We start from the raw sequence: 24,143 nt of genomic DNA, 5'->3' as shown, positions 1-24,143 counted from the left end.
TAGCCGGAATTAATAGAGGGGACAGTGGTAAATCACAAGTAAAAATGAGACTGTTACATCTTAATTTATTTTATTTCTTTACAAATTAAAGATGCATTGAAAAATAAACCAATGAGGAGAAATGAGAGGTCCAGAGCAGGGGCATCCCAGGCTGGGAGCAGACAAGCCTGGCCACCATCAAGCCTAGCCCTTGTCCTGCCCCAGCCAGTTCAGGTTGGAAGGTAACTATCAGCCACTCTGTCAATACCAAAGCTGGAGTGGTGTCCCGGCAGGAGAGAACAGAGCTCCAGCAGCCACTGACTCTCTCCCCAACAACTCCCAGCTTGGAGAAGCAGTGTTTCCAGTGGGAACTCAGAGTGGGATAGGGGCTGGCTCTGTGAGGTATTGCAAGTTGATGACCAGGCTCTCTACAGAACCATCCAGTGTTGGAGCCTCTCCAGCTGGAAAAGAGGCTGGTACCTCTCCCATGTCTTAATAGGCTTTGCAACTCATTTCCCAGGCTCATTCATCTCTGACAATGTGCCTCTATCCACTGAGTGATCAACGATCATTGCAGGAGAGAGAGAAAAGCTAATCAACCACTCTCCCTATCTCTGACTTGGTTGCCGACTTCCAGACCCAAGAAGGACTGACCAGCCACTTCTCTCTCCACTGTATACCCCAGCTCTTGTGCACCTGTATGTTTCATCCCTAATATAGGAAGTTGTTGATGACACTGAGCTGAATTAGTTCCCCCCCGCCATAGTAACCCTGGGATTCCCACTCCTTCCTGCCTGCCCCTCTCTTCTTGGAGGCTGGTCCAAGGGGACACATAATATTGCCAGAGTCTGGGTGCCTCCAAATCCCCCAACACCGAATCATATACAGTGAACTGAGAAACTACATTCATTACGACAGGATTAGCAGGAAAAGGAGGGTAATGAGAGGAGATAGGGGCACCTTCCATCAGCAGGACATGACAGAGTGGTTGGATACTTGATCCCAGAAAGGTGTCTCCTTATACTTCCCCCTCCCCCCAAAGAGATTGAGGTCAGCTTACATGACTTAGATAAGGAACTGTTCCAATTTCTCTGCCATCCTGGAGTACTTTCGGGAAGCTGGCCGGCACCCTATGCCATTTACCCACTTGCTCTAGCTCAGTAGCTGCCGAATTTCCTTGTGCATATGACAGAGAAAGTCCACATAGGATGCTCCCCCGCTCAAGCTCTTGTCTTCCACCAGGAAGTGCTTGAACAGCATCTCCAGCTTGTCTTCCTGTTTCACCACGATAAGCTATGGCCAGAAAAATAGGGTCATGAGGCAGGGCCAGAAGAAATTAAACATGCCCTAAATTCCCATTATCCAATCACTTATTCCCACTCCCCTTCTAGGAGTGGACTTGACAAGGTAAGAAATCCAGGATTTAGATCAGTGTTACCTTCATGTACCGTGATCTCTGTGCCCTTAAGCTATCAATGAGGCCTCGCACCTTCTTGGACAGCGGATTATCCAGAACTGGCAGAACACTCTGCAACACAAAATTCATTTATCTTTATGGTAAGATATTCTGAGTCCAGTAAAAAATGGGGCAGCACAGGTTTATTCATCATCTGTAACAAGCCCAGGAATAATGATAGCACCATCCCTCCTCTTCAAATGTTCCCTGCTATTAAAGCAGACTAGCACACAAACTTTACTGGCTCCCACTCATATCCCAAAATGCATTTCCACACCCATACTCCCCTTGACTCCCTGCCCTCACCAAGCCACTGGTGATCTGACTGAAGGACGAGACACTGAAGAGGCTCTGGACAACACCCTGTTGGACACTTGCTCCCACCCACAGGAAGAGGTTGAGCCCGTTCTCCAGCAAATATATATCCCCATTGCTTAGACGCTCTTCAGATGCTCGAACTGCTGGTGGTTCAGTGGCACTCTCAATGGGAGACTTTGTCTAGACAAAAGGAAGGGGGCAAAAGGTTATTTACCAAGGACTGAAAGACACATTTGTGGCCCCTCCCCATGAAATTTCAGAAAGCTCTATCTCTCAGTAACTTCTTCAGTGTGAAAATTACATCAGATAATGCAGGTTAAAAACAAATTCACTAGTGTCAGACAACAGATAATAATAACCCTTCCCTTCCTCCTATGATGCCCTGTTCTCAGGATACAATGTTTCATTGAGCCCTCAGTCGCACCAGTGGTAGAAGCCGAGGATAAAAGAAGACATTGGTCTCAGCCACATCCATGGAAGTAACCAGCTGTCGGACATAGGCACGGTCATCAGTAGTGACTTCAGCTCCAGGCTGCAGGACATCACTCTTCAATACACAGTTCAGGTAAACTGGGAGTAGCTTCATGCACTCAGGAAGGATCAACTGCAGGGGTTATCAAAATAAAGTTAATGATCATGAGCAATCTCTCCTAAATGCAAACATTTGTCCCAACAATTCCTCCAGGGTACGTGCCCACCTGTCCCGCTGAGGAGGGGCTGGCACAGTTCTTTCTATAACAGGCCAGGATCTGGGCACACTGAGTGATGAGAGTATCACGAACAGTCTTCACGGGGCTATTGAGGACCCCCCGGTATGCTGGATGGGAAATGGAGACAGTACAGTCACCGGCTGGCCACCCCATCGCACCTACTTTCCTGACACCACACCTACCTGGGAATGCTGAATCACTGACAATCACCTTTCAGCCCCAATCCCACTTCACCCCGCCTCTACCCTCACCAAACTTGGCCATGTAGTTGATGAGCGTGTCAGTCTCACAGTTTCGGTACAGATCAGCCAGCTGCGTGCAGCAGTTCAGGGCCAGATTGTGGATGCGGAGCCGTCGCTGCCCAGCACAGCTGGTGTAGAGCAGGGCACACTAGGGGAAGGGAGAAAGGGAGAACTCATACCCCTCCCTCACCAAAGCCCTCTGTAAAACTGCTCCTTTGCTGGATTATTAAGCTAGAAGAAAGATGAGCCATCCCTTCCCTGGCCTCTTCTAGCCCTCTCCACCCCCCTCCTACCCTCTTCCCTGCAGCCTATTTATATCCAGTACAGTGATACTTGACACTTTCTCCCCAGCCCCTGCCTCCTGCCCACTACCTGCAGGAGGGCTCCACTCTCTTCATTGAGCCGATCGTCATGCTTGAACTCCACAGTCACCGTCTTGTCCCCATCTAGCCCAGCCAGCTCCACATCTGTTGTGTTGCTCATGTAGAAAGCCCCGAAGAAATCTACAGCACGGATACCTGAGGCCACAGGGATAAGGTCAGGGCTGCAGATATCACAGATGCCACTTGTCTCCCTCCCAGGTTTAGTCCCCCGCCTGCTCTTCTCCAACCAGGACTGACCAGTACTTGTCCGAACGCGCATCACAGCATCAAAGCCAACAACCTTCTGTACATCCCGACGCAGGTCACTCAGGAACCGTTCCTGGTCATTCTCCACCTGCAGCCCCCCAGGCGCAGAGTCACATCACTGACTACATAACAACCTGCAGTCTATCTCCCTGTATCCCCTCCACTCTACAACCTGCTGAATCATAATAACAATAACAGTGAAGATGATAATAATAATGATGATGATAATGACACCTTTTAAGCATTTACTATGTGCCAAGTACCACATTAAGAACCTTATGTATAACTACTTGATTCTAATGACAAATCTTAATTAAGAAGTATTAAAACCCCATCTTACAGATGAAGAAACAAAAGCAATAAATGAGTAATTTCTCCTAGGTCTTATTGCTAGTATTCTGGGAGGGCCAGAATAACAACCTAGGACTGTTTCCAAGCCCCATGCTCCTAACCACTACCCTTATGGCTCTCTTCTTTATATTATAGGGTTTCTCCGCCACTGGGATTCCTATTAAGGAGTCAATAGCTAAAGAGCTGCTCCACATGTAAGCAGACATTCCCAGTCCCACTCCCACCTGCTACCCAGAGTCCTATGCCCTACCTGAAAGCAAGCATATTTGTAGACAGAGCCACCCGTGAGCTGGGGTACAACAGAGAGCGTGGCCACATCCACATACTGGTTAGGGAAGAGAAAGAGATCTACACAGCAGCCTTGAGCCACACACTCTTTGGCCAGGGTCTGATAGGCACCTGTCTGAGGCTGGAACAGAGTCTGTAGAGGAACAGAAGAAAATATTCAAATAGCTCCACCCTACTTGAGAACTATGTATTTAATATGGGATATTCAAATATATGCACAACTTCAGATCTACTTCATAGGTATTTGCAACAGTAGTAGAACATTCTCTTAAAAAAAAAAAAAAGAAATCTATCAAGGGCTTTGGGATGAAATGGGGCAGAGAAGTACAGGAGCACTGGACAAAGTTGGCAGTTATGGACTTGACATGTGAAAGAGTAGAGTGTCTAGTCCTAGTGCCCCATCAAGAAAGTTAAGAGTACTGCATTGCAAAGAATCACCACCTTCCTCTGTCATGGAAAGTCCTCCCCTCCATCTCCCAATCCCATACCTTCTCCTTGTCTGTGTTGATCAACTTCCTATCGTCTCTGTTCTTCAGTTTCCCTGGGGCCTCTGCAATGGGCAGGGAGGTATGGAACAGAAACAGCTTCCCTGCACACTCAGCAGCCTAGGAAAGAGAAGACTACTTGTTCATTCTTTCCTTTATTCAGCTATTATTCATTCATCCTTTCCCTTGTCGTTATTCAGTGCCAGTTATTTCACATATGCTGACTCACTGGACAGTCTTCAATCGCTAAAGAAACAGTAATTATACCCCAGTGTATAAGATGGTCAGAGGAAAGCAAGGCAGAGGAAGTTGTCAGGGTTCTAACCTTACCTTTAGAGCCTCCATGCCAGCCTGGATAACTGGGGCAAATACTGTCTCTGTCTCCCTCGTGTCTGCAAACATTTCAGGAATCTGATCCAATAAGCTGGAGAGACAGGTGATGGGAAGCAATCAAAATTGCTATCCAGACTCAATTCCTCAGTCCTTAATACTCTGAAGAACCATGTGGCCCCCTAGACTGAAAACTCCTGAGGCACAGTCCCTGTCCATCTGCTGACCCCTCTGCTCAGCTGTCTGGCTTCCTGTGTTTGTTTCCACCCCACTCCCACTTTACCTCTATAATCTGGCTCTTACCTGGTGATGACTGCCCGAGACTCACTGACATTGACAAGGAAGCCATCCAGCAGTGGCACAAACATGTCAGCCACATCAGATACAACCATCATCTGTGGCTGGGCCAATGAGCTCTTTACATTGTAGAAGTGGAGCACCTTATTATAGGTGACAAAGCCAACTCGGATTGCTGACTCTTCTGCTCCGCCCTCCCTGTAAAAGGTAACATCGTTACCCACACTTGCCACCTTCTTCACCAGCCAACGTCATAACCTCAAGCTCTACCTACTGAGTCAAAAACCCAGAACCACCCACACCCCAGTGATTATCCAAGGGATGCACCTTGTCTCCATAAATCTCACCTAGGTAGAAAGTCTATCAGTGACTTGAGCTCCTCACAGAGGAGCCTAACAAGACCACTCCTGATGGCATTGTAGGAGACATCAATCATGAAGATGAAGGCAGGAGGGCTGGGGAACTTATTGTTCTGCAAAGGAAGGAAACGTTGGGGAGAAAGGGGGACTGGTAAGCTGGCTAGTTGACTAGAGAGAAGTCAACATCAAAGGGGACAACGAAAGAGTAAGGGAAGTGAACACAGCAATTCTAAGCTCTCTCACTGTCCACTACCCACTGCTCCTCCCCATGCTACTTTCCGTTACCTTGCAGTAATCTACAGTGGCCAAGAATTCATAAGAGCCCAGGGATAGCTCAGGACGGTCATAAGCATCCACACGTTTGCCGGTATGATCCAGATGTTGAAAATACTGGGGGGGAACTGTGGGGAACATGACAGAATATTACTCAAATGTCTATCTCAATCTTAGTAAGTCTGGCTTGGCTGAACTCACTCTACTGCCCCACATCCCCATACGTGCCGTGCCCTACTTCCCCAGTTCCTAAATAAGGGAACCTCACCTATCTCACTAGAAAGAGAGTAACAGAGACGCAATACAGAAGAACATCCCCCCAATCCCAGCCCTCTCGAACATACCATCATTGATGCAACTGCAAAAGCAGCACTGGAAGCGCCTCCCTCCCTCAACGAACTGCATGAAGGGACACATATATGCTTTGCAGCGGTTGCAGCGCAAAGGGCCAGATTCCCCGTGGTCCACGACATATGGTGAAGCCTAAGGAGCAAAAGGGAGGGGCTCAGAGAGTGGAAAGTTACAGTGGGTTGAGACACGTGGCAAGAGATAAAGAGGAACAACCTGAAGGGAGGAGGGCATGACTAAGATATTTTGCCTGAGGAGAGAGTACAGTAAAGGGGAATGAAGATAAATGATGAGGGTACTGGTCATAGGAACGTCCTTAAGAGTTCAAATTCTATAGTTCCCTCTTCTTATTCCTCATCTCCAGAATTCCACTTTTTGAAAGAAAAGAACTGTGAAACTGGCCCGACCAAATAAGGAGCTGCCATAGGCATGTAAGGAGAAAGCCAAAGATAACTAGGATTCTCATTTCTGGCCCTGTCTTCAATTCTCCTCACTTTTTGCCCTAGGGATCTTAACTCTGCTTCCTTCCCCAGCCAAGTATCTCTAACAATGATCTCCTCCACCCCTGGGTTTCTGTGACAACTACCAATGTCCCAAGCACATGTCACCCTATAGATAAGAGATCAGCACCCAAGTGTCTAACCATCCCCATTGAGACCCAGAGACAGAAAAAAAAAAAAAAAAAGCAGAGCAAGATGGAAAGAAGCAGGATATAAACTGCACTTTGAACTTCTAGTTACAGAAAAATCTACCCTAAATTCAGTAAGCTAGGAATAAACACGATGGTATCCTACCAAAGCCTGCCAGAGCAGCTGACAAGCTCACTCTCTCTTTTCATGCTGATTTCAGGTACTGAGGTGATAAATCAGGGCCCAAGTCAGGTAAGAGAAGGACTACTGGACCCTAATCTACCTTTTTTTCTTATATGCTGTCCTAACATTCCCTAACTTAGCTGGAATGACAGACAGTACAGAAGAAAAACAGGATAATGTACTTATAATCATCTGGAGATGACCATGCCATGAGAGGTCTCTGCATTCGGCCATCTCCTCCCCTGTAAGTTGGCCATACCTCTTTCATAGTTTGTCTCCCATATGGCCCCTGCTCCCCTCCAACAATTTCTTGGGCTTTTCCCTTCATCCCAACCGTAACTGTCAGGCATGGGCCCTGGGAGAGAAAGCTACTGAAGATACTCTCCCTTCTCGCCCAACCAAGACTTCTTCCATTATGACTGCCAGAACCATTTCTAGGAAGAAGTCTTCTTCCCCCTCTTCCTCCCTTTCATTATACTCTAGTCCCTTCCCTGACTTACCTCCTCTGGTGGCAGCCTTGCCAGTGGCTTGATGACAGCCGCCAAAGGCACCTGAGCCTGCTTAGCCATGTCAGATGTGCAAGGGATGTTATAGGATGTGCATCGGATATATCGGGGACTTGCATTCCCTAGAGGAGGCAGAAAACCAGGGTCAGATCAAAGAATCCCTCCAAACACCAGCTCTCTGTTGCTGATCCACCCATCGCCCCGCAAAATGCTAAATGGTCAGTGAGGCCATGATCTCACAGTAGAGCCCTAAGTTGGGTTCCATGCTCAGAAAGAGTCTGCTTGAGATTTTCTCCCTCTCCCTCTGCCCCTCCCCATGTGCACACTCCCCACTCCCCCCACTTCTCTCTCTCAAATAAATAAAGTTTGAAAAAAAAAAAAAAAAAAACTGATAAAAGTTTACCCATAGTAGAAAAAGCCCTCTAGAGAGAAATTAATACCCTCCTTACCTTGGTCTTTCACCAAGAAGTTGGTGGTGACTAAGGGTGGCACCTGTCCCCGTGCTCCAGTAACAAATGGCTCTGAACCCCGGTTGTTCCTGTCATCCTCAATAACCTGAATCTGTAGGGAAGAACTAAAATGAATGAGGTGACAGAAGAAAGCAAGTACCAGGTCCTGGAGAGCCAGGAGAAAGGCTAGAGCTACAGCATGGAAACTAGTAATATGCCAAGAATACCTCATGCACCAGGTATGCTCTCCTTCTGGAGATCACATAAGATGCTACAAGTCCAATCTTCCATTCTATAATCAGCAGCAAAATGCTCAGCAGGCAACACTGAGAATGGGCTTCTTTATGAATTACCCTGATCCCCAATCTGTGGTGACCACCCCACTATTCCCCCCAGTCCAGGAAAGCTCCAGGTCTCATCACAAACCTTCCAACATGACTGGATTCCACTTCCCTCCCCCAGCACACCTCCCCTCCCAATCCTCTCACCAAGACACATTCTGAGTCAGAGCAGGAAAACAGACAACGGTAACCATGTAAAAATGAATCTACCTGGAATGACTCTAGACTCAATGAAAGTAGAAGGGACAGGGTGAGGAGAGGATTAAACAGAAATGACCAGGTAAGGTGAGGAAGCAGATGCTGCCTTATTTTCAGGTAAGCATCAGTGTGTCAATATGGGAGACGAGGATTAAGTACCTGATCTTTACAAGCCCAATCCTCAGTCCCCCACATTTTGACAGACCCAGCAAATGGGAAAAAAAAAAAAAAAAAAAAGATTTTACAAAGTTGGCAATCAGAACTTTGTGTAGGCTGATAACCTTTGGTCAGTTACTTTAAGATGGTTTAGTAAAACCAGAAAAAGTAAACGGAGAATAAGACTCTATATCCTTAAGAGTTGAAGCTTAGAAATGTATCAGAGTCAAACAAACTCTCCCAATGAGAAAGTGGCCCACGCTTTCCCAAACCAGCAGTCTCTTCCCCTGTGAGAAATGCCAGTATCCCAAACTTATACATTTGTAGTCACCTACCCAAAGTTTCTCCATAAGCTGTAGACAAATCAATCCCAAAGGGGAAGAACCTATCACTCCACTTTGTCCTGTTCTATCAAATGTCACATGCAGGCTACTGGAGAACCCAACCGGACTAAAACTAAAGCTTAACATGCCACCTGACCCCACCCTTAGAGCCTGATCTACCATCCCATACTCAAAGCACTGCTAACAGCTTGTCATTTCATTACATGGTGACTTGAGACATGCAAATCCTTCTGGTGGGTAAAAGCGAGGGTCTAGAAAAACTAAGGGAAGAGGATGGAGAGGGATGAACATGGTGGATGAGGTGAAGATGAGGTCACAGGCATGCATGGGTGGCATTAACACAGGGATGACACGCACACACACACCACCCCCTGCACTTACTGGACTAGGAATGGCATCAGGGTCTATTCTGTGCCTGGTTTTCTGCTGAGGAGGCAGCTCATTGAGTTGCTTTTAGTGTTTTAATAATAAAGGCAGCAGGGGAATACAGGGAGGGAGACAAAAGAACAAGAAGCAGATGTTACTTCTCTCAACCCTGATGAGTTAGACATGAACAGCTGGAGCCCAGCTCATACTGCTGAAATCGGGCCCTCTCTAGGTCAGAAATTCCAAGCCTCTCTGGCCCAACACATAGGCTTTAATGGCTCAGACTATGATGTACAAAGATAAGGGGGCAAACAGGAAGCAAGCAGGGGTTTTACAGGGAGGGGCTGCAGGGGAGAAGCCTTAAGGAGGAAGAAGGATATTCCTTCCAAAAAGCCAAACCTCCCATCTAAGGACTGTGCTAATGCTTAAAGAAGCTTTTCCTTATACTAGACCAGACTCTTGTTCTCCCTGAAGGAGGGGAAAAGGAGAGGCTGCTTAATCCTCTACAGTCCCTCTTAGCCAACAGGGTCCTTCACCATGGTAATTCCCCAAAGGAAGAGGGAAGAGAACAGAATGGAATATGACAATGGCTAAGCATGGTGAGGTAACTGACAGAGCAAATGTTGTAGACAGAACTATAAAGTAGCCCCTACTTAGGAGTACAGTCCCAACCTCTATTCCAAGGAGGATAAGGAAGGCCTAAGGATTCTGATGATGGCTCTAAGGGTGAGAGTCACCCTCTTCCTGGGAAAAAACAGCTTCCCCACATTGCCCTTATAAACTATAGATCACTTCTCATCTACACAGCAGGATTCTAGCCAACAAAAGTAATGGAGGTTTCCTCCTAAAACACTGTTCAACTAGAGACAGAGAGAAACCAGTCTGGCTTTCCTTCTCTTAACACCTACCATCAGCTAATTCCCACCAGCTCCACCCATTAAAAAGACTGCCATCCTACCAAATCTAAGAGGATAAGACCTGGACCCAGCTACTACTCCAAGGGCAGAGGTTACCATGCTATGTCCAATAGTGACAGAATGCAGCACTCAACCAGTGCTCTACTGACACTACTGATCACTCTTGGCTTCCCTTCCTTCCCTGCTCAGCTATGGAGCAAAAGTGCCCCCCAAAAGACTTCTGGGGGTTCAAGTTCCAGTTCAAAGGAACTGGTTCTATACCTACAAGAATATGAACGAAAAGGGAAAATAATCAGAAAACGCTAGGCAAACATCTCTTCTACGTTGACTCACTTATCTGGCAGCCAAAAACTCTGTCCCTAGGACCACATAAGTATTGACTTACAGGGCTGGGGATGGCATCAGGATCCAGGCGCTTAGGAGGCAGTGGTTGAGGAGGCCCAGGCTGACTGCCAAAGGTGGGTGCTCCTGGGTAGGGACTTCCATAATTGGGCTGAGGGCCCCGGCCTGGTCCAAAGGAACCTGAGAGACAAGGGCACAAGGTTGATAAATTCAAAATCCCCTCCCTATCTCTTAGGGCCTCAGGAAAATGACCAGACTCCTATAAGTGTAGAATTATGAGGTAATAACCATTCAGAAAAAGACCACACTATCTAAACTAAAAGAAAAAAGAGGGGCGTCTGGGTGGCTCGGTGGGTTAAAGCCTCTGCCTTCAGCTCAGGTTATGATCCGAGGGTCTGGGATCGAGCCCCGCATCGGGCTCTCTGCTCAGCAGGGAGCCTGCTTCCTCCTCTCTCTTTGCCTGCCTGTCTGCCTACTTGTGATCTCTGTCTGTCAAATAAATAAATAAATAAATAAATCTTACAAAAATAAATAAAAGAAAAAAGAATGTCTTATAAACCCTACCTCCTAGTAGTAATACCCTCAAACTGTCCATCTAGTTCACCACCTAGCAAGCAATACTAAGAACAAACAAACAAAAACACCTGACTAGCTGAAGGCTTTGGCCCCTAGACAAACCTTGCGGAAAACTCACCATTTTGTTGCAGCTGATAGCCTGGCTGCTGGGAGGAGTGCATAGGTGGCGGTGGTCCTGGGGGCCCAGTCATTTGGGTGCCAGGGGGCAGAGCTTGAGGAGGAGGTGAGGACACATGGTTGGGCTGGCTCAAAGAGGGCCCCCCAAAACCCTGTCCAGATAGGATTGGACCAGTCATCGAAGGCATCCGAGGACCCCCTGAAGCTGGAGATGTGAAGCTGGAGGCCTGTGGTGGGGCAGATCGCTGGGGAGGCTGGGCCCCAAGATGACCCTGGGCCTGGCTAAGGGGAGGAGCCTGGCCCTGAGGATAGGAGCCATACAGACCAGAGTTGGGGAAACTTCCTGAGGCTGAGGCCAGCGATGTTGGTGGGCCTGAGAAGTAGAAGAGGTAGAATCAGATCTCTAGTCATTTTGCCTTCTTATTCAGTAAATCGCTCCCTTTCCACATGAGAGGGGCAGGAATGATTGTCCCATCTGCTGGCACTCAGAAGCACAAGAAATAAAAGGGATGCAGGTATACCCCAGAGTCTGATGCTTCTAAAAAGAAGGGGACAGTCACATTCCTGTGGTCATAGCTACTCACCATAGCCCAGCCCCACGGGGGGAAGGGCTGGGGCCACAGCACCACTGATCTGCATTCCAGCCAGCTGGGTGGTCACCTGTGCACTCGTCGGGGGAGGGCCATAGGGCTGAAGCACAGTTGGCTGGCTGACCACAGGGGCCAGTGGGACTGACCCAAAGGGCTGAGACCCAGGGAACCTGTGAAGACAAGGAAGGCAGAGGTGACACGCAGGCTGGGACCCCCTTCAAAGCTGGCAGGAGCTCCACATCATACAAGAAAATGTACTGTTCTACAGCATCTTACTATCATCTGGGCTCTTCAATGGTTTTGTACTTTTGTATACTTGTAAATATGTTATGTTCCTAATGATCTACACTATGATTATTCATGGCAAATCTTGCTTTCCATTAGATTCACTCCACAAACATATGCCAAGCACCCTCAGATCAAATGTTTACTAGATTATCACCTCCTCTGACTTAATCCTTTGTGTTGAAAAACCACCTCAATAAACAAACAAAATGCCTCAGTACTGTTAAATAGAAGCCCTGAAGAAGTTGAAAGGGAAAGTGTGCAGAAGCATTAACACAACAGGCACCTAACCAATGTGGGATCAAACAAATGCAGTTTGATTGTTTAACTTTTAAACCAAAGTACTTAACTACTTTATCCTGGCACAGGTGTTAAGAGCAAAGTAGGTCAGCTGACTTCAACATTTTGTACTAATTAGAAAGATGATGCCAACTCTACCAGAAGGGGACTAGAGAAACAGGACATAAACCAGACAGCCTTCTAGCTGGGTTTATCTAGTAAAAGCCTCATTACTTGGATAGCTACACTGGACATTCCCATGGCATTAGATGGCACATTAAAATATAAATACAGAATCATTCCAGTATCATTACATATCCATGAGGAACTGCACTGGTGTTTTATGATGTTATTACCGTAGAAATCTACAACATAGATTATTATACATAACAAGCTCCATATGGGATTTCACGAATGAATCAACTTCTTCACAACAATAGTCAGTTACACTGAAATTCTGATTTATTCTTTCTGATTATTTTGTCTCTACTAAAAAACTTGTACTTTATTATATTTGTTTAGTTCCTACAGTGTTGCAGTTTAACACTCTTCACTCATTCATTCATTCAACTACTATTTTCTGACTGTTATGCCAGTGAACCTTATACCTCCCTAAGCTCTTTGATGGGCTTTGCATTTTTTGTTTTCCATACCACAAACATACTATTAGCTCCATGGCCAGTGCTCATAAATCCTTGTCAGAATAATTATATTCCATGGTTACTACTCCATTAATATGTATAACTATATCAACTATATCAACTACCCACTGTTACTCCACCACATGCCCTAGTAACATTATTGTAAATAGCTTTACAACTTACAAAGCATCTCTAAGTGCTTTAATTTAATCCTCACAGCAAAATGAGGACAGAGCAGATAGAAAAGTAAGACATGAAAAGTATAAGCAGCAAACCAACCTAGAACTATACAGCCCAGACCTGATCTTAGTTCAATGTACTTTACTTTTAATTGTAAAATATAACGGAAATAGAAATAATACATAAAACAAATATGTATTAATGATTATACAAACACCAACGTAACTAAAAAGCAAGTCAAGAAATAGAACACTAGGACCAAAGGCCTCGTGTGCCTCTCCCCCATCACAGCTCCCTTTCTTCTCCCAGAGGTTAACTACTTTCCTAACTTCTTAATATTTATTTCCTTGTCTTTAAAACAACATAGTTTAGGGGTGCCTGGGTGGCTCAGTTGGTTAAGCATCTGACTCCTGATTTTGGCACAGGTCATGATCTCGGGGTTGTTAAGATAGAGTCCGAGGGTCGAGCCCTGCTCTGGGCAAAAAGAGTCTCTCTGTCTCTCCCCACCACTAAAACAACAACAAACCATAGTTCAGTTCTGTCACTTTTTTAAACTTTTGTATATAGAATCACATCATACATACTCCTTGGGTTTGGTGTCTTTTGTTCAACCATGATTTTGAAATTCCACCTATAATGGCATTGCCTGTCATTACTAAATGCTATTCCACTAAATAAACGTCATAATTTACTGAAGTATTTTAATGTAGATGGATATTTCAGTTTTTCTAATTTTTTAATGTTACAAATAACATCGCTATGAACACTCATATATACTTGTTTATATATACCTGAATTTTTCTAAGGCATATATCTATGAGTGAGTTGCCAGATCACAAGGTATGTATTTCTTTAATTTTAACAGATAATTCCAAATTATTTCCCCAAAGTAGTTGTTCTAATTTGCATCCAACCACCAGTAGGTAAGAGATCCTACTACTCCATATCCTCAGCAACATCCGGGACTATCAGACTTTTTAATTTTGCCACTTTGATGGGTATATAGTAGAATCTTATGCTTTTGATTTGTACTTTTCTCATTACTTATGAAGTTGAATAGCTTTTTAATATGTTCTCTTTATCTTATTGTACTACTAATCCTCTGATAGTACCTCAGAGAGAGGATCATCTGCTTATGGATTGTGGAAAGGGAAACTACTGTAGTGGTTGCTTAGGGTTGAGGGGGAATGAAGGACTAGCAAAATAATAGTAACTACTGAGCTAAAGGATATGGTGTTTCTTCTTGAGGTGATGAAAATGTTCTCAAACTGTGGTGATGGTTTCACATATCTATGAATATACTAAAAACCACTGAATTGTACACTTTAAATGGGAGAACTACATGGCATGTCAGTTATATCTCAATTATGTTGTTTTTAAAAAAATCCAGTGAGGGCACCTGGGTGGCTCAGTCAGTTAAGTGTCTGCCTCTGGCTCAGGTCATGATCCCAGGTTCCTGGGACTGAGTCCCACATTAGGATCCCTGCTCGGCAAGGAGTCTGCTTCTCCCTCTAACCCTCCCCCCTGCTTGTACTCTCTTTCTCTCACACTCTTTCACATAAAATCTTTAAAAAAAAAATAAAATAAAAATCCAGCCAAATAAAATTGCCCTAAAACCTCATACCTTCCTCAAGCTTTTGCTCCTCCTTTAGCCAAACATTACCAAAGAATTGGTCTATGCTACATCTCTATGTCTTTAGTTTTTATTTCCCTTTCTTTCTTTCATTTTTTAAGATTTATTTATTTGACAGAGAGAGATAGATCACAAGTAGGCAGAGTGGCAGGCAGAGAGCGAGGGGGAAGTAGGCTCCCCGCTGAGCAGAAAGCCCAATGCTGGGCTCAATCCTAGGACCCTGAGATCATGACCTGAGCTGAAGGCAGAGACTTAACCCACTGAGCCACCCAGGTGCCCCTCCCCTTTCTTTTTAAAGAACCTTCTTGGGGTGCCTGGGTGGCTCAGTCATTAAGCATCTGCCTTCAGCTCAGGTCACGATCCCAGGGTTCTGGGATAGAGCCCAGCATCGTGCTCCCTGCTCAGCAGAAAGCCTGCTTCTCCCTCTCCCACTTCCCCTGCTTGTGTTCCCTTTCTCACTATGTCTCTCTCAGTCAAATGAATAAATAAAATCTTTAAAAAAGAAAAAAAAAAAAGATCCTTCTTTCTGGGTTTATTTTCCTTTTATTCCTGAGCTCATCCCTTAATAATTTTCTCAACCGGGGCGCCTGAGTGGCTCAGTGGGTTAAAGCCTCTGGCTCGGGTCATGATCCCAAGGACCTGGGATCGAGCCCCACGTCGGGCTCTCTGCTCGGCAGGGAGCCTGCTTCCTCCTCTCTCTCTCTGCCTGCCTCTCTGCCTACTTGTGATCTCTCTCTCTCTCTGTCAAATAAATAAATAAAATCTTAAAAAATAATAATAATAATTTTCTCAACCAAGGTCTATACATGGTAAACTCTGAGTCTGTTTGTAAATGTCTTTATTTGTGCTTTCTCTCAGCTAGGTATATAATTCTACAATGACAACTGTATTCCCTTAATGCTTTCAAGGTACTAGTCCACTATCTGCTCTCCTCTAATAGCCTCTGTGTAGCCTAATCAATTTTCTTTTTTCCCTCTGAGAATCCTTTACACCCCAAGCTGAGGAAGTGTGGTTGTTTCACATTTCTATCTATAAAATACTCCAACAGTACTGACACCAAAGATGACTCTTTTTTTAAAAAAAAGCTTTGAAATACAATTTCCATACCATTAGCTTTATTCCTTTTAAGTGTACAATTTAATGAGTTTTAGTAAATTTTATAGAGTTGTGCAGCCATGACCAGAACGTAATTTTAGCACACTTTCATTACCCAAGAAGTTCCCTTGTGTCCATTTGCAGTCCTAAGACATTCTTCCCACCACTTACCCACAGTCAGCCCACAAGAAATAAGATTCCTTAATATCACCCAGTACCAATGTGCAGATTTTCTTCCTAGTCTACCTGTTCACTGAAGGTGCGGCCCAGGACCGCACTTCACAGATAAGGTCTCAAGTCCAAACACCAATGCAGAAAAGCCCAAGGACTCATCCCCCATTCCCAGTATACCTCCTTAAACTGAAGTCCTCAAGTTCTCAAAATAATCATTCCCGCCCTCTCCACAGGCAGCCATGGTGTCTACTTACCACTCTGATTTTCAGTTCTCACTTGGTCTCTGGTACTTGAGGATTTCACTTTTTCTTTTTAAGCTTGATTATGCACTTGAAAAACATTTTTTGCTTCTATATCCTATCTCCTTTCTAGATGTTTGTAGCAAAAGGGTTTTCAGACTGTATTAATCTACTACCCAACTGAAACTCTTTGACTCACTCCAACTACATAGCTGTCTTCATATCTCACTGAAATCACATTTGTCTATGATGCCAAACCTCACCCAACACAATGATCAATTCTCAGTTCTTCTCTTACCTTTCAGCAGCAAATAACATAGCTGATTACTCTCCTGCCTTCCTGAAATACTTTCTTCACCTAGTTTCAGGATGCCACGCTCTCCTGACTAATCTCTGATCTCACTACTGCTCTCATTGTCTTTTGATGGCCCCTCCTCAGATCTCCTTTTAAAATGCTGGTAAGCTTCAAGGCTCTAAGGCTCAGTTCTCAATTCTCTTCCCCCTTTTTTTTTTTTAAATGATTGTATTTATTTACTTGTCAGAGAAAGAGAAAGCGAGTATGCACAAGCAGGGAGAGCAGCAGGCAAAGGGAAAAGCAGGCTCCCCTCTGAGAATAGAACCCTATGCAGGACTTGATCCCAGAACCTGGGATCATGACCTGAGCCAAAGGCAGATGCTCAACTGACTGAGCCACCCAGATGACCCCACAATTCTGTTCTTTACTGTCAGTGATCACTTTCTAAATGACTTCATCTAGTCCTATGCCATTAAATAACATCTCTATGCTGAAGACTCCCAAATTTTTATCTCTAGTCCTGACATTATTCCTCACCTGCAGATCTGTATATACAACTACATATTCAATATCTCTACTTGGTAGCTAGTAGCTTCTTAAACCTATAATGTACAAAATAAAACCCTTCAATACATCCCAAAATCTTCTCCTCCTCAATATACCTCACTTCAGTAAACAGCACCATTTATCCAGTTGCTTAAGCCAGCAGGTTAAAAGACATCCAGACTTATTCTTTTTCTCTTATCTCACATCCAATTCCATTGACTCTACCTGTGAAACATATCCCAGATCTCTTTCTCACCACCTCTACCACTACCATCCTAAACCTGAACTACTATAACAACCTTCTAATAGGATTGATTCCCTACTTCTACTCTTGAATCCATCAAGGTCACCTCTTTTTAAAAATAAATATTTTTTTAAAAATTATTAGAGAATGAGGACAGTATATCCAAAATTTTTAAAATATACTGTTTTTAGTAATCACATTTGTGATTGTGTATTATTGTACTGAGACCACTGTATATAAGAGATAAATCTGAGATCCCCTTTTCCTGTTTCTCCCTGAGGATAGGTTCTGCAGGATTGTAGCAATTTTTGAAGATATATGTCTAGTCAAGAAAAAAATTCAAGTTCACAGAAAGAGAAAGAATACACAAAAGAGGGCGCCTGGGTGGCTCAGTGGGTTAAGCCGCTGCCTTCGGCTCAGGTCATGATCTCAGGGTCCTGGGATCGAGGCCCGCATCGGGCTCTCTGCTCAGCAGGGAGCCTGCTTCCCTCTCTCTCTCTCTCTCTGCCTGCCTCTCCGTCTACTTGTGATCTCTCTCTGTCAAATAAATAAATAAAATCTTTAAAAAAAAAAAAAAGAATACAAAAAAGAACTTAGGTATGAAGATGGGTTAATTATCTACAGAGTGGACAACAGTAGCACCAGTAACCTGGAAAAATGAAAACAAAATACAAAAAAGTGGAAGGAAGTGAAAAGAGGATCTAAGAGAAAGGCAAAGAAAAAGAAGAGGAAACAGGCCCTCATCCATTCCTAATTCTTCTAGTTTCATCAAACCAATTTTAGGTTGACCCAAGTACATACCTCTGCATCTGAACAGTGGAGCTTGGCCCATTCTGTACATCTCCTTGGCCAAACTGGCCATATGCAGCCTGGCCACAAGGGGCCTGTGCTGTTGAGGCTGGAGGTGCCTCTGAAGAAGGCGGGGCTCTTGACACACCTGAGGGTAAAGGACAGAAACTAAATGATTGGGAAATAACTTTCTTCTCCACCCTGAGCAAGGAATGTAAAGCAAGGATAAATAAGCTCAGACCTTCGCTGGCCCAATACTATAGCTTTGCAATCAAAAGCATAGAATGAACATGTAACTCTAGTTACAGCAGATTCTGAACATGGATGATCAGTCAGTGTCTCCACTCTCCTAGACAGATATACTATAGGTGAAGCTGTAAGCAGAGCTACAAGAATGTAGAGGCTTCCTAATCACTATACACTCTTATTCAATCCAGATCAGTCTAATGTTTTTACCCTCAACAAAGAGTCACCTCTTAAAAAAAAAAAACAAAAAAAACTTTTATTTTTAAATATTCTCCACACCCAACATGGGGCTCAAACTCACAATCCCAAGATCAGGAGTCACATGCTCCACCAACTTAGCCAGGTAGGCACCCTAGAAAGTCAACTCTTTTAAGGAAAAGATCTGACTCCAGAACTCAGAAACTTAGAGCATATGGGAAAGTTGATACAGAAGATGATCAAGTAATCTATTGAACTAGATTGTAAAGAAAGGCTCCTCTTGGGGAGACCATTCTGTCAACCTCTTTTTCATATATTCTAATTATCTTAACCATCTTCTTTTCATCCACTTCTTGAGTGTTGATGCTTCCAATATCACATGGCTCAGGGAAATGTTCTCACAGTTTGGAGATTTTGCCCAGTGGTTCAGTCAAGACAACTGATTTGCCTTCCCATTAGTACTGCCACCTTTGTCTTCATAAAAGCTGTACTCCATCCTTTTGCTCATCAGAGATGCATCAAAGCTATTTCTACTTCCCCCAACAATCCTTTCTGCATACCATCCCCAACCATCCTTCCCACATGAAATGCAGGGAATTAGTAAGTTGGCACACCACTTTAGAAATATTGCTGACCCCTGTTCAAACAGTTGTTTTTCTTTTGCTCTGTTAATCAGTAGAGATTTGACAATCTCTGAACCTGCTCACTAGCTATCACAGAACCAGATACGTTTTCCTTTCAATAACAAAACTTCCTCTTGAGGCAATGCCAAACTCCATCTTGATAAGCCAGGACTTGAGAGTTTGGAGATGGACTCTGTCCAGCCAAAGTCTCAACCCAGAATAAGGCTCTTCCAAAGACCTGAGACCTAATCTCACCACTTTACAAATTTTTTTCTAAATTATAATTAAAATGGTAATACATCATTCATTTCCCAAATTTTACTTATGCCTCCTCGGTGTCTTCTTTTCCCCATATCCCTGCATGGAACTTACTATCTTAAAAAGCATAAAATGTTTGGCATACCCTAAGTCTTCAGCTAGCCTAATCAAAGATCTACTGTTAGCCATTTCCCAAAAAGCCATATGGACAATCCATAGAGTACCAGCTGCTCTTCTTGAAAAAGTAATGTAAAAGCCAAACACTGATCCTAAGGCAGGACCAGATTAGTCTTCTCTTATTGCCCTGATATTATAGAGCATCTAAGAAGCAAATGAAACTCAAGCAAAGGCAAAGAATGATATGAGCAAAAAGACAGGAGAAGCCCACAAACACCATACTTTTTATCCATGAATTAGTTTCTTTGTCACAGGGTCATTTACGGATAGAACCATTAATTCAGTGAGAGGCATTATCAACATATATGAACAACAAGTGGTTTCAGGGAGACTTTAGGTCAACAGGAAACATCCAGTCCTGGTTACAGGCTCTGGAGGAGCTGTGACCACAGCCCTGCCCTCTAGCCGTGAACAAAGCAGGCAGTTGAGGCTGTACAGGGTGACACTCACATGAGGTGAACTGCCCCTGAAACTGAAGATGTGCTTCCACTAGATGTCTTAAGGCAGAACTCCATAAAAACAGGGAAGGGCAGACTGCCCACAAAGTTCTCAATGCCTGAGAGCCAGAGTCATGTTCCTCAATCCCAGCCACCCCAACTCTCTAGGCAGCTTAGGTAGGGCAATACCACCCAACCTGAACACTACTGATTCCCATCCTTAGCTCAAAGGAAACTTGGAAACATACCTGGGGGAGGTGTTTGCTGATAGCCTGGTACTGGGCCATTGTAGGCTCCAGAAGGAGTTGTGGGGGCTGTGGATCCTGGTTGCCCACCATAACTGGATTGATGATACCCTGGGTAGACAGGCTGGGACTGCCCAAATGGCGGCAGAGGTGGAGCTGACTGGTTGACATTCATTATGAGTGCATCCCCAACTCGATCTCACCTAAGATGAAACAGAAGTGAGAAATTAGTCGAAATCAACTTTCTAAAGACAGAGCAATTATAGAGGGTAGGAAGTAGACACAAAAAAGGACTGACCTTTTCAGGCAGTTATCAGCCTAATTGTTCCCATACTACCACAGGATCTTTATCATTTTCTGTCCCAGCCAGTAGCCAGATTACCTCCTCAAAGTAAAGATTTGTTACTGTGAACCCCATGCTTTGTCACTGCCAAAAGGATATAAATTTCAACTTCAGACATGCCCAATGGAATGGGGCAACAGCCTCCATTCCCCAGTGGTAATGATTTCTAGTGTCTAGTCACACAAGGAGTCCTGCTACTGATGAACTACTGTGATATTAAGTAAATGAAACAATGTTCCCACTTCTAACTCATTCACTCTAGCATGGGTTCATTCAACAAAAACTGAATACCCTCTAATGTGCTAGTCATTTGTAATCACTCAGGCTACACATACAAAACATATCAGCTAAATTCCTTCCTCCTCAAAAGACAAATTTTAGAGTAACTGATTAGAGAAATGAAATTCTTTGGCTGAACCGCAACAATTCAAATGCTACTCCATTTCCAGTCTTTCCACCAAAAGAATGTTGGATTTGAGAATTGAAGCATTAAAATCATTAAATGTAAAGGATACCCCAAAACTCTAGTAGGGTACCAGACACTATTAAGTGCAGGCCAGGCACAAAAACTTCTCACAATAACCTAGGAAAAGAGTTCAAGGATCAATGACAAAGTTAAATTTCATGTAAAAAGATCATTTATCTAAGCTTCAAGCAGAGGAGCTAGGAGTACCCCAAATCCTATGCACTCCTCCAACTATTCTGTTTCTGCTTTCCTTATTGCCTGTCATGAATCTAGGCCACCACTAAAGTTATTACAATCTTGCCCAGCAACAGAGGAATGAATTAGAGGGACTTTTCCAGGTCCTTCCAAGAATAAGACTGTCTAATCACATCTAAACAACCTGATCATTGCAACTCCTCTATAGACAGATGGGGCACAAGAAAGCAGGACAGTTCACAGCTGCTGCAGTAGAACAATGGGCCTCTCCCATTTGTTAGAGAGGGTCATCTTGATTATAGAAAAGCTGAGCTGCTTCTGGACTAGAATTCTTTAACCTTACAACCATCCCAGGAACTGTTCTTCCAAATCCTAAACCTTGTACAGGTCACAACACAGCTTGACGGATGACCCCTTCCCCTCTATCTTCCTAAAGTCAGGGTGGGGGCGGGGGTCGGAGGAAAGGAGCTTCTTCACCAGGCAATAATCTCACACCCAAGAGTTTGGAGTAAGGCTCAAGTCTGGACTCCATTCTGGGTAGACAGCCGAGGGTGACAACCCAGGGGGCGGGGCAAGCTTCCTAGAACTCTGAAAGTAGTCGAGCTTGTGGAGGCTGGGCGCGCCAGGCATCTAGACCAAGAAGACAAACTAGCTTCTTGGGCCATGACGAGAGGGATGGTCCATTAAGCATGGAGATCGAGCGACTTGCGCCCTTCAACAGGCTCCGGGCAGGAAGCGGGAGCCGGAACCTGGGCCTGGAGGAGAGAAGGGAGGGTCCAGAACTGATCCAGGATTATGGATGCGTGAGGCGAGGGTCTCTCCCTGTGCCCCGCCCCCAGGCTCCTCCCTTCCTTCTCAGACCGGACCCCGATCAGGCCATGATACTCCGACTTCTCCCCTGCTTTCCTACCCACCAACCTCCCGATGCCACTCCTCACCCGGCTCCAGATCCAGGTTCGACTTCGTTCCTAACGTCAAGGCTCCCAGGCCCAACTTCCGGTTCCGAGGGGGCCGGAGCGTCGTCCCCGGAAGTTCCTCCCCCACGCTCCGGGGCCGAACACTCCTTCTGCCACGTCTGCAGTAGACGCGAGCTCAAGAACCCGGATGCCGCGCATGCGCCACCGCCCCCTCCCATCATGGCTGCCCCCGCAGATTCTTATGCATTTCCGCCTTTTATTTACTCTCAGATGTTCTGGTCACTTTACGGTCCCACTAACCGATACGCGATCTAGAAGGCTAAGTCAAACTATCTTTAGCAACGCCCCCACAATCCTCCTATGACGCATTAGTGACCTCTGACCTAGAATCCTGTAGCCACTTCCTGCTGACCCCTGACCCCATTGATTTCCGTCTACAAAGTTGCTTTCACCTATGACTTTTGCTGGTTAAGAGATTACGGAACGTAATATGATAAAGGGTACTAACACTGCTTTCAGACTTCATGTCTTCGAGTACTGGCTTTGCAGTCACCAGCTTCGGCAGCTATCTCTGCCTTAGTTTCTTTCATCTGTAAAATGGGAGAGAATATGAAATGCCCTTCAAGGAGGATGGATTTAGACAAGTCACATAGGTCGCCTGGCACCATAGCAATCACTCAGTAAATGTCAGATGTTGTTAATTAACCATTTTTATACAGTGGCTTAGTTTAGATGCAGGGCTCTGCCAGAGCCTGATGATCTCTGCATTCAGAATGCCCCCAGCCTGTTGGAAGAGCTACAATTCCTGGAGTAATTATTATCCCATTTAATGAATAACAATACTGTAGCTAATAGTTGTAGGATTTTTAAAAATACACATGACTTCACTTAATCCTTTGTATAACAGTTACTCATTTAACAATTTTCATTTTATTTTATTTTATTAGCACTGCTGTGTGCCAAGCCATGTTCTTGGTTCTGGAAATACAGTAGTGAACAAAAGTTCTTGCTCTCCTGTGATTGACAGTAAGTAACAGTTATTCTGAGTCACGAAGTGGTTCATTCATTGAAAAAAAAATTGCACTTCTATTCTGTGCGGGAAGCTATATTAGGCGCTGAGCATGCTTTAGTAAGCAGGCCAATTACTCCAGTCCTCAAGAGTTTATAGTTGAGCTCAGTGGTTCTCCAAGTGTGATCCTAGGATCAACAGTATCAGTATCAGTATCACCTGGGAACCTGTTAGAAACACAAATATCAGACCCACTGTGGACATATTGAATCAGAAATTTGGGAGGTGAAACCCAGCAAGACAAGGTTTTAGGCCCTCCAGACAATTCAATAGCATACTGAAGACTGAGACCTACCAGTCTAGATTAGTAATTTGCCAAATTCAATTAACATTTGTTGAGCACCTGTCTTAGGCTATGCCCTTTGCTAAGCATTCTCACATAATTTATCCCCTTTAATTCTCAAATCAGCAAAGGAAAAATATTTATTGTATTTATAAATATATATGTATATATTATATATATACTATAATATATGAATATATTAGTAGATTATTTCATTACACGATCATCTAATCCTGTACACATTACTATATGTAATTAATTATATTACATATTACTACATGTAATTACATATTACTACATGTAATTGTATTACTATTATAAATAATTCATATATTACATGTACATATATTACTATATGTGATTAATTATATTGCTATATGTATTAAATATGCAAAATATATTAGTAGATTATTTCATTACACAGTTATCTAATCCTGTATACACTGTCTTATTTTAGGGAATTAGTAGCTTTAAAATTTTTCCAGATCTGGGTGGCTCAGTCGGTTA

At 44.2% G+C, this 24,143-nt stretch overlaps 1 protein-coding gene across 4 annotated transcripts; it reads right to left on the bottom strand.

The window, feature by feature from the left end:
* Positions 1-48: 48 nt before the first annotated feature.
* On the bottom strand, positions 49-22,430 carry SEC24C (SEC24 homolog C, COPII coat complex component). 4 transcript variants are annotated; one of them, XM_047702270.1, is made up of 25 exons: positions 22,306-22,408; positions 21,863-22,122; positions 20,367-20,566; positions 18,192-18,327; positions 11,774-11,949; positions 11,191-11,562; positions 10,540-10,676; positions 9,253-9,321; positions 7,833-7,944; positions 7,378-7,505; positions 6,062-6,200; positions 5,730-5,845; positions 5,433-5,557; positions 5,092-5,283; positions 4,789-4,882; positions 4,462-4,578; positions 3,936-4,106; positions 3,326-3,422; positions 3,078-3,223; positions 2,715-2,853; positions 2,452-2,570; positions 2,178-2,357; positions 1,742-1,933; positions 1,418-1,507; positions 49-1,272 (listed from the first exon to the last, which is right to left on the bottom strand). In XM_047702270.1, exons 3-25 carry the CDS (start codon positions 20,536-20,538, stop codon positions 1,132-1,134), a joined length of 3,360 nt encoding a protein of 1,119 aa, XP_047558226.1. In that variant the 5' UTR covers positions 20,539-20,566; positions 21,863-22,122; positions 22,306-22,408; the 3' UTR covers positions 49-1,131. The 4 variants fall into 4 exon arrangements, with proteins under 4 accessions (XP_047558226.1, XP_047558224.1, XP_047558225.1 ...); XM_047702268.1 differs by lacking the exon at positions 21,863-22,122 and having other exon boundaries at positions 22,306-22,430; XM_047702269.1 differs by lacking the exons at positions 21,863-22,122; positions 22,306-22,408 and adding an exon at positions 20,662-21,790.
* Positions 22,431-24,143: the final 1,713 nt, after the last annotated feature.

The sequence above is a fragment of the Lutra lutra genome, chromosome 14 (assembly GCF_902655055.1).
Source record: "Lutra lutra chromosome 14, mLutLut1.2, whole genome shotgun sequence".
In the NCBI taxonomy this organism is placed as follows: domain Eukaryota; kingdom Metazoa; phylum Chordata; class Mammalia; order Carnivora; family Mustelidae; genus Lutra; species Lutra lutra.
This window is presented reverse-complemented; position numbering and strand designations above follow the sequence as displayed.